Raw genomic sequence first — 10,954 nt, 5'->3', positions numbered from 1 at the left:
TTGTTATGCAAAAAAAAATTAAAAATAAAAAAATCTCAATGCAACTTTTTATCTTTTCATGCTTTATAAATGTAAAGAAATTAAGCTTAATACTACTTTTATCTTTCGATGATTTTTAACATGGTTTATAAATACGAAAAGAGTTTTATTCACGATGCAACTATTCATTTATAAGGATCTTAAGATAATTATTCAATGCACTACTATACAATTTACCCTAACTTTGAATTTATACAATTTTGACTTAATAATTCCTTAGGTGTCCTATGTATACGTTTCTAACCATTTGTTGAACAAGCATAAATTTACGAAGGAATCTAATCTTGTGCTGCATGAAGTAGCATGCCGACCATGTTTGTGACCACATTAGTAGCTCCTGCACTCCATGCCTAGAATATCTCCTCATGGGGGCCATTGCAAGAAGGTGTCTACTATGACACTAGCTCCAACTTTGATAGACTTGAACTCTTGATGAATTTTTTTGGTTTCTTATGGGTCGCACTCTTGCTAGGTAGGAAGGATTTGTGTTGAAGGTGTCAAGGTGGTACTCCTAATCTTGTACTTCGAGATGTCTTGTTTATTCTTAGTTCCCTCCTTATCCTTGTTTACTTCTTTGACTTCCTTCCTCATCTCCTTCTTCTCCTTACCTCTTCTACTTTCCTCCTTCTCTTCTTCTTCTCTATACCTCTTCTACTCTCCTTCCTTTCTCCTCTTCTTCTCTACACCTCGTCTACTCTCCTTCCTCTGTTTCTTCGTCTTCTCTCTTCTCCTCTCCTTCTTTTAACTTCTTCTCTTCTCTTCATCCTTCACTTCTTCTCTCTTCTTCTCCCTTCTCCCCTTCCTTTCTCCTTCCACTTCTTCTTCTTCTCTCTTCCTTCCTTCTCCTCTTCCCTTCTCCTTCCACTTCTCTCTCTCTCTCTCTCTCTCTCTCTCTCTCTCTCTCTCTAAACTAACAACGAGCACACAAAATGATATTACCTAACCTTATCTAGCCTTTGGATAAGGCATTATAGCCTTAGCTAAGGCTAAAATTTGGCATCATTATCATGTGGTTAACTAGCTGATAGCATGGGGCTCCATGATCCTACGAAGATTGTAGGTCTTTGGAGTTAATGTGCAATAATGATTGTAAAGAATAATTAACAATCATACATTTTGATCATAATGTCGACACAATTGAGAGGAGGTGGTGATGACATCCAATTTGATTGCAGCAAGCTCAAGGTGGTGGCATTCGATCTAATGATAGTAGCATAACAATTTACTAGTTCATTCGATTTGTTTTCTTTTTGTTCTTCTAAGGTTTGAGGTTGTAAATTTCTCCCCCTCCTAAGTGCCTCTTCGCGTATGGTTATTAATTCACTACAACAAACTACACATTGCATAAATTGTAGAAGTCCAGACAAATAGCACAACATCATAGAGCATTGCATAGAGTAGATAGCATATTTATGTATGCATAAATATTTGTATCTCACAACTTCTTATCTACACACTCATAAATGTTCTTAACTCTAAACACTCTATGCTCTACATTGAGTACTAATGCAAGTTAATTTAAACTTTAAAATCTTTAAAAAAGGAACCATTAACATGTAAAGTAAAATGATATGTAAAACAAGGAAAAATGAAAGTGAGATACCTTTCTACACAAGCTTGGCTCTTACTTGTTTTGTTTCTTCTTTCCTCCCATTTCCTAGCCCCTTCCTATTTGTGCACAAAAATAAATACAAATACTTTTATTTTAAAAATAAAAAATATAAATATAGAGTATAAACTACACATTGAGAAAATTATAGAGGTCTAAACAAAGAAGAAATGATAGAGAAAATAGCATCATAAACGTTTGCAAAATACACAAAGGAGAGAGATCTCCACCATACATAAAGTGCATATATGTGTGCATCTATGCATATGATTGATTGCAGCTTAGCCACATTGCTTTATATGTGTTGGTAAACAGAGTTTACCATAGTAGTACTCTATGTAGAATCATACTATGCAGAAACAAATGATCTAAACCTAAAATTAAATAAAAATCTAACAAAATATTAATATATAAATACAAAGTAGAAAGACAACAAACCTTTTTGCATAAGCTTTGGTCTTGCTTTCTTTGACTTTCCCTCTTCAAGAGTTGAAAAAGCAAACAAGAAGAAGAGGAAAAAGAAGAGAAGAACAAAAGTAACTAGACATTATTTGTGAGGAGAAGAAGAGTATGTGAGAAATAAAACGAACTCCCTCCATGATAGCTTTCAACCATATACTCTCACATGGGGGCTCTTGAGCCTCATTGTTGTCTCACATCTATTAGATACTCTTTTGCTCAACTCTTCTTTTCACTTTGTTTATCTCAAAAATGATGTATAAAACTCAAATGAGCTTATGGCTAGTTTTAATATTTTTTCATATTTCAAGTGTATCTAGTTACACTTTAAAATTTCAATTTTGTGCATGTATATATTGTGTTTATATTTGCATTAGAATATCATTGTTATGTATGCGTTTACACCCAATCTCATACATTAAATTAGGCATGCTCGTATGTGAACCTCCAATAATTGTACCGTGCTTTTATTTTTTTCTAGAAAATGCACGTTATTTTAATATTGTCATGCAATACACGATCTATGTTAGCACCGTAACATAGTGCATGCACTATTTAAATTTTCTACTAGGCTTTCTAGGCTTTCTGGAAGGATGGAGTGAATATTAGAGGGACAGCTTGGCTAGCCTCTTGAGATGTCTGTTGATTTGCTGCGGAAGCCTTGATGTTGCGGGGGTAGACCAAAGGTTCTCACTCATCATGAGGGGAAGAGTAGCCGGCGTGACCGGGTAGATCGAGGCTCATGTCACGACAAAGCTGAGGTATCGTAAAACTCTGGAGTCGTGAGTCTCGATCGTCGCCGATCAGTACAGACACTCTGGGCTTCGAAGTTCTATATGCTTATATTGAAGATGGAGCTGTACTCATACAGAGAAGCTGGCGAGGCGGACGTGAAACTGCGTCTGGTGGATCGTAACGGGCCGTCTCCGGCACCTCTCTTACTCCTGCACTCGAGCGTTCTCAGGGAGCGCTCTGACTTCTTCGCGTCCCTGCTCTCGCGGCAAGAGCGGATTGAGCTGATAGCCGAGGTACTGGAGGAGGAGGATGTCATCCGCATTGCGGTGCCAGCCTCCAGGAGCTCCGACACGTACCTGCGATGCCTGCACCTCATGTACGTGCAGCGCGAGACCATGCTCAGCTCCGCCCAGGCGGCGGGGCAGCTCGGCAGCGTGCAGCAGGCACTGTGCATGCTAGAGGTCGCGGCCGACCTCCTGTTCCGCGACTGCGTCGACATGTGCCAGGCCTACCTCGAGATGCGTCTCACATGGACGGCCGAAGAGCAGTCGGCAGTGCGGGCCTCCCTCTCTTCCCTGCAGCTGTCCACTGTCAATCCACACCTCGCCGCCCGCCTCTGCCTGCCTCACGCAGCTAACATAATACCTAATATGCCGGCCCGTGCCGGAGGCCGGCGGCCCATGGTCCAGCTCCTTCGCGACGCCCTCTTAGCCATCCTCCGTCGCGCCTGCAGCAACATCAAAACAGACCCTCTCGCTAGCAACTCTCGCTTGCTGAATATCGCCCCGGGCCAGCCCGTCCCAGAAGCGGCAATCCTACATGCATGGAGCGTCAACCTGAACGTGATTAAAGCACACGCACAGGGAGGTCCCACGTTGCCAGGAGACTCTCCACGCACAGTAATGATAGATCCGGAAGACATGAGTGCAAAAGTGACCAGCGCAGACGCGCTGGCTTCGTTCTCGACACTGAAGTGGCTTCTCTCCCGGCTTCTCGACCTTGGCTTAGCTGATATTGTAATAAAAGCCTTTGCCAATGACACTCGGCTGTCTGCGGTCACGCGATCCGCTCTGCGCTTTCGTGAGGAGGCTTACTCGCAGTACTATCAGAGTAATTACCTGTATAATTACATGCCGGTTGTCTCTCTGTTGCAGCTCGTCCTTCGTACCGTGCAGAATGGGGAAGCCTTGCTGCCACAACCAGCCCGCAAGTCGCTCCTCAGAACTTGGCTGCCCGCTTTCCAAGGTCGGAAAGTTACTCCACCCAGGGACCTAGGAGACGCCTTCTGTGCGATAATCCAGAGCCTACCCCTGATAGACCAGGGGGAGTTTTTCAACGATTGGTGTTCAGGTCGTGCGCCGTGGCCTGACTTGACGAGCTTTTTTGGGCGATGGTGTGCGATGATAATGGATGCTCGCTTTCAGCAATATGTCCCAAAGGAAGAGCAATTAGGCCTAGGGAAGTTATGCACAGAAGAAATCCCAAAGGAATCCCTATAAATCAGGCATGATGGAGAATTTGCTGATGGCCTATCAGTGGCCTATATTATGAGGCTCTTCCTGTTGCTCTGTAGGACAAGCAAAATGTGCATTCACTTTTCAGTTGGGCACCACTGTCCAGGAAAAATTTGAATATATTACTGAGAGATGTACACAAATCCCGTTGGGATCTTCTTGAACCTACAAATCAAGTAATTTGGAGATTTACATTACCTTTGAAAATCTTTAACGTTCAAGTTTAATAGGAAATCCTCAAAGCCCAGGCTTCGCTTTCCTATAAGCTTTAGATAAGATTGAGCAACCATACCTTTCTATTTAGAGTCTTAACTTGGCACACCTTGCAATGCGAATCTTTTCTATTAAGTTCCAAGTATGTGGGTTTTTTTGTGTATAACTACCATTAGCGTATATTTTGAGTCACAAGTTAGAGGATTTAAATGTTTATTTAATGTGTTATTGTTTGAATGATCCACTACATGGGATAAGGGAAATATTCATGATATCAAAGACAACAACTATGCATGAACTCATTTATTATGTCAGGCCCTACCATAGTACTGATCATTGGTAAAGGCTTTGGTCTCTATATGTTGATATATGCATTGCTATATAAGTTTTGAAAGTGTTGGTGTACATATTAACGATCTCATTTCCAATGTGTAAAGAAAATCTCCAATGGGTATTCCAACAACTACAAAGTTATATTAGTGTATATATTGTCACTTACAAAGAAAAAAATTGTAGAGATCTACGCCTTTGTAGGACTAGATCCCTACTATCCATGTCTGCTATCTTGTCAGACATGGACTACTGTATAACCATGTTTAAAACCTATCAAAGTATACAAACAAATGTGATACTTATGATAAAAAATTCAAACAAGTACTTACACTTTATAGAAAACAACAAATATAATCTTGAGCCTCCAATGAGAGCTTTTTGAAAATAGCAGTGTTACAAAGACACCAAATAAATAATAGAAATACAAGTCATCATTTATGTAGAAATTGAAACTACGAATTCTAGCTAATTTCGTAATTAAATATATGTCTACATACAAAGTAAAAAGTGATGAGATCTCTCATCCTTGTATAATTTCTTATTTGCCCAATGTTGCAATAAGAAAGAGATATACATTATATGTAAACTTGAAGGAAATATATAATGCTAGCATATTAGTATATAAAAGCTAATTATCTTGTAAGAGGTGTTTACAATAAATGTTATTACTGTTATCGAAAAACCAAGAAAACCCCTAAGTTAGCATTGGATAGCTAGGTTTTCAAATCTTATTTGCATGAGTTATTATTTCCTATTTAGATTCCTCAACAATTTAAGAGTCGTAGTGCAGAAATTAAATTAAAAAGGGGTATGTTTTGTTTAGATTTTTTTAAAAATAAGGGTATTTTTAAATGGGCCTTGAATACACATGATATAAAGGATTTACATATAGTGAACCCCTTGAGTCATTGATCCTTTGATTCCATTCAAATTCCTATATATCTTTAAACTTGAAAGCCTTCTTTTAGATCAATGCATTTCATGATTGTTTTCTAGGTTAGAATGCTATTGCAATGTTGATCTTTTTACCAAGGAAAAATATGAATAGTAGAGGAGATAGTCACACATTATCACAAGGAGTAGGCAAGAAGTTATAGGTGTTACAAGATATTTCAAGTTATTTAAAAGTGTCACATATATATTATAGGATGCTATTGACCTCTTGGAGGTGGATTACAAGTCTAAGAGGATAGGAATCAATGGCTACACATCCTACAGTGGTCTATCAAGGGTTTAGATACCTTAAATATGACATACACATTGGCTTTTGTTTTTAAATACTGCACTTATAGGATGTAGCACTACTCTATAGAACCATATAAACTAGTTCTAGAATATTTTGTCATTATTCTAATGATAGGATTGATAAGTTATCTCAAAGAGAATGTTATATTACAAGGGAATGGAACAATAGTCATGGCCATTTGCGACACAAAAAAGCGTTTTCACTAAAAGTGTCACTATATATATCGCTATTAGCATTGAAAACTCTATTTGCGACACTAATAGTGACACATATAGCCATGCTAATAGCAATGAAAATAGCGATGCAAATAGAGATGCTAATAGCAACGCTAATAGTGATACACATAGTGATGCAAATAGTGACGCTAATAGCGACGTTGATCTGAGAAAAACATTTCAAAAACCAGAGTGTGACATTTACCGAGAAAACATTTGCGAAAAATAATGAAAGAGAGAGTGAGAAAGCTTAAATCTTTGAGAAGGGAGAGAGAGAGAGGAAGAGGGAGAGAGAGGGGGGGGAGCTCATCACCACCGTCACCACTACCACCGCTATACACGAAGAAGAAAGAGAAGTGTGCAAGGGAGAAGGGAGGAAAGGTGCAAAGAGGAGGTTCAAAGGGCTTAATCTTCAAGCCTTTGAGGTGGGTACATTCACAACAAGGATATAGGAGTATAGCGATGGCCATTTCCGATGTACATTATTTGTGTCACATTTGCGACGCAAATAGAGACAGTACTTAGGTGAAAAACATCGCTCCAAAACCCGAGTGCAGCATTTTGTGCAAAAGAGGGAGCGAAAGAAAAAGCGAACTGCATCTTGCGTTTGAGAGAGAGAGGGAGAGAAAGAGAGAAAGAGGGAGAAAAAGAGCTTCTCACCACCACCGCCACCATTTGCGAAGAGGAGGAGGAAGTGCACGGAGGGTGAAGAGGAGCCGCCGTCACGAAGAGGAGCTGCCAAATCCATCCTCCGGCCTTTACAGTAAGTGCATTGTTCCCTCTTTATTTGTTTTTGTTTTTTCTTCTTTTCTTTTGCTTGTTTTTGTTAAAAATGATGTGTAGTGAGAGAGAAAGAGAGGAAATGAGAGAGTGAGAGGAAGAGAGAAAAAGAAAGAATGAACAAGAGAGAGAAAAAAAACATAATAAAGAAAGTGAGAGAGAGAGAGGGAGAGAGGAGAATGAATGGATAAAAGACACACAGAGAGTAAGATCTTTTTCTTTAATTTGTTTTTTTCTTGTTTATAGTAGTAGTAGTTTTTTAATTTTTTATTTTCTTGTTTGTGGTGGTGGTGGTGGTTGTGGTAGTAGTAGTAGTAGTAGTAGTAGTAGTGGTAGTGGTAGTGGTAGTGGTGGTGGTGGTGGTGGTGGTGGTGGTGGTGGTGGTGGTGGTGGTGGTGGTGGTGGTGGTGGTGGTTGTGGTTGTGGTTGTGGTTGTGGTAGTGGTAGTGGTAGTGGTAGTGGTAGTGGTAGTGGTAGTGGTAGTGGTAGTGGTAGTAGTAGTAGTAGAAGAAGAAGTAGTAGAAGAAGAAGAAGAAGAAGAAGAATAAGAAAAAGAAGGAGAAAAAAAACATAATAAAGAAAGTGAGAGAGAGAGAGGGAGAGAGGAGAATGAATGGATAAAAGACACACAGAGAGTAAGATCTTTTTCTTTAATTTGTTTTTTTCTTGTTTATAGTAGTAGTAGTTTTTAATTTTTTATTTTCTTGTTTGTGGTGGTGGTGGTGGTTGTGGTAGTATTAGTAGTAGTAGTGGTGGTGGTGGTGGTGGTGGTGGTGGTGGTAGTAGTAGTGGTAGTAGTAGAAGAGGTGGTGGTGGTGGTGGTGGTGGTGGTGGTGGTAGAAGAAGAAGAAGAAGAAGAAGAAGAATAAGAAAAAGAAGGAGAGAGAGAGAGAGAGAGAGAGAGAGAGAGAGAGAGAGAGAGGTTTTGTTAAAGGTGCACATTTGGTGTGTTCGAGAAGGCGAGTAGTAGTAGTAGTAGTAGGAGAGAGAGAGAGAGAGGTTTTGTTCAGGATGCATATTGGGTTTTTTCAATGCTTCGAGAAGGCGAGTACTAGTAATAGTAGTGGTAGTAGAGAGAGAGAGAGAGAGGTTTTGTTAAAGATACACACAAAGGAAAAAAGGTGGCAAGGTTTGATGCAATACCACGAGACGGAAAACACTCTGACATAGGGTAGCTACTCCCTCGTCCCCATGCATAGAATATTAGACTTTACATACTGTAGGCCCATCTGTAGATGGGTGAAGACTTTACATACGTTGATTTCGTTGAGTTACAAGAGAAGAAATCCCTTCTCAAACAATTTAAGAAAAAAAAAAGAATGATAACAACAATAAATTGTTTGTCGTAACGTAGACCAAATGGAAAATGATAAAGGCCGTGATATTCAAGATCGCGAGGCGTATCTTAATCAGCATGTCCCATGTCCTTACTCTCAATGTAAGCTGGCAATTAGACAAAAATGTCAATTGTCTATAGAACACGTACGACGCTTTGACGAGTTTCAATCAAAGATCATTGATAAGGCGATCTTAGATTTTGAGCAAATGATAAGAAAAGTGTATATCAATCATCCATTGTATTCTCAAACTAATTGAATATCATATACAAAAACATTGGATGTGACAGGAAAATTTATTATAGGGAGATGACATCTCATACCTAGGAGGAGTGCACCCTTTGCGGCCAATTAGAAGAATTCGTGGGTGTGTAATGTACGAAGTACCTGAGCCAATCTAGACTTTCCTACAATCTTGGAGCTTGAGATGGAGGCAATGATCGATGCATTGATGCCCATGGATGTAAAGATATCTGATCCGCTTAGAGAGAAAGCATCCATACCATTATATGATGGGTATTGAGTATCTCGCCTGAAGACACTACTTGCACTCCCAAGTGTGCAAGCAAAATATGGATGAAGCGATGTGAGTGTGACCAAGTTGTTCATGTACCTTGTACGTACGCTTCGTTGATTTCTTTTCGACACTATCATAAAAAATAATTGTTTTTTTTCAAGGTGTTTTACGATTTTCTTTTAGTTTACTGAAGTATCATGTATTACCACTTGCAAATACCATGCACGAGTCTTGTAATGATGTATGACATGTTTTACGAAAGCATGGCATGGACTACAACAGCATCCATGCATGTATCAATGATTGCATACTATTTTGAGAAGAATACGAGACTATGGAGACATGTCCAAAGTGTGGTGCTTATAGGTATCGAGAGGACTTGCAAGGGCAAACTATCCCTCAAAAAGTTCTTAGACACTTTTTGCTTATCCCCCGCATAAATCACATGTTTCGTACTTTCAGTATGGTGAGCTTGACAATGTGGCATGCACAAAATAGATCCACAGATGGAGTTCAGCGGATTCACACGCATGGAGCCACATTGACTCTACCTTTCAAGAATTTTCCCGAGAGCCAAGGAATCTTCGGCTTGGTCTTGCTATGGATGGCCTAAACCCATTTGGTCTACGCTCAACTTCTTACAGTGTGTGGCCTATAGTCCTTGTCAACTACAACACTGTGAGAATAGTGTTCATTCTAGTAGTTGGGGAAAATGACTCTTGAAAATCAAACCCTTCAACCTGTGAAAATCCTTGTGCAACCAATCTAGCTTTGTACTTTTCTAAGGTACCATCAGCCTTGTACTTTATCTTCCAGAGCCACTTGGTGCCAATAATCTTCCGCTTTGCTGGCTGATCCACTAGCTCCCAAGTGTCATTCTTCATTATGCTATCATACTCGGCTTGCATAGCTGCCTTCCATGCTAGATCTGCAAGTGCCTCCTCTAAGTCAGCTGGCTCCTTTACTTCTCTCATAATCTCAGCCATCTAGGCCATATTGACTATGTGAGCAGAAGTGAGCAGAAGCCCTCCTTTGCTCCTCTATTCTCTGAGATCTCCTTGGTCCGTCTGCCTTCTCCTCAATAGATGTGGGCATAGGATTATTGTGGTCATAGAGCTGCTTCACCCCCAACGCAAAAATGGCTTTTCCAATGGGGTGATGTCAGGTTGGTGAACTTTTTCCTCATCATATGAAGATGATACTTCCTCCTCCTTAATTATAGGAACAGCTCTCGGGACAGGTTCATAGTGGACTACTTCTTTGCCTGATGATAAAGTGGAAGAACTTGCCTTCTCCTCCTCCACTATATGTAGCTGCTCCTTGAACACTACATCACGGCTTGTGATGATCTTCTTTGCCTCTTGGTCATATAATTTGTAAGCCTTCAGCTCATCACTATAACCCAAGAAGATACATTTTTTGCTTTTTGGTCGTAACTTGTTTCTCTTCTCATCTGGAATATGTGCATAACATTCACATCCAAAAATTTTGAAGTGTGAGACAGATGGTTTCTTACCAATGTAAGCCTCATGAGGTGTTTTTCCCTTGAGAGCCTTTGTGTAGCTCTAATTTAAAATGTAGACTGCAATATTAACAGCTTCAGCCCAAAAATGGTTAGGCAATCCCTTGCCCTTTAGCATGCATCTTGCCATCTCCACAATGGTGCGATTCTTGCATTCCACAACACCGTTTTGCTAAGGTGTGTGAGGCTCATCAATTGACGCTTGATCCCTTTTCTCTTGAAAAAGTCTTCAAACTCCTTTGAGTTGAACTCACCACCACCATTTGTTCTAAATTTCCCCACACTTTTCCCTATTTCATTCTCAACGAGTGTTAGCCATTCTTTAAACTTACCAAAAGCTTAAGCCTTATCCACGAAGAAATTACACCCACATCTTCCTAGTATATTCGTCGACAATCAACATAAAATAAGAAGATCCCTCCAAGGCCTGGGTAG

General features: G+C 39.9%; 1 protein-coding gene across 1 annotated transcript; it reads left to right on the top strand.

Annotated features, from left to right (window-relative positions):
• The first annotated feature begins 2,894 nt into the window (after window positions 1-2,894).
• On the top strand, window positions 2,895-4,420 carry LOC148038317 (uncharacterized). The gene has a single exon (XM_087675405.1). It carries the CDS (start codon window positions 2,944-2,946, stop codon window positions 4,339-4,341), a length of 1,398 nt encoding a protein of 465 aa, XP_087531531.1. The 5' UTR covers window positions 2,895-2,943; the 3' UTR covers window positions 4,342-4,420.
• Window positions 4,421-10,954: the final 6,534 nt, after the last annotated feature.

This window comes from Lygodium microphyllum, chromosome 3 (assembly GCF_053477565.2).
Source record: "Lygodium microphyllum isolate KBCC chromosome 3, Lygodium_microphyllum_v1.1.10, whole genome shotgun sequence".
Classification (NCBI taxonomy): domain Eukaryota; kingdom Viridiplantae; phylum Streptophyta; class Polypodiopsida; order Schizaeales; family Lygodiaceae; genus Lygodium; species Lygodium microphyllum.
Note: the sequence above shows the minus strand (reverse complement) of the source record. Positions and strands in the feature narration are given on the sequence as shown.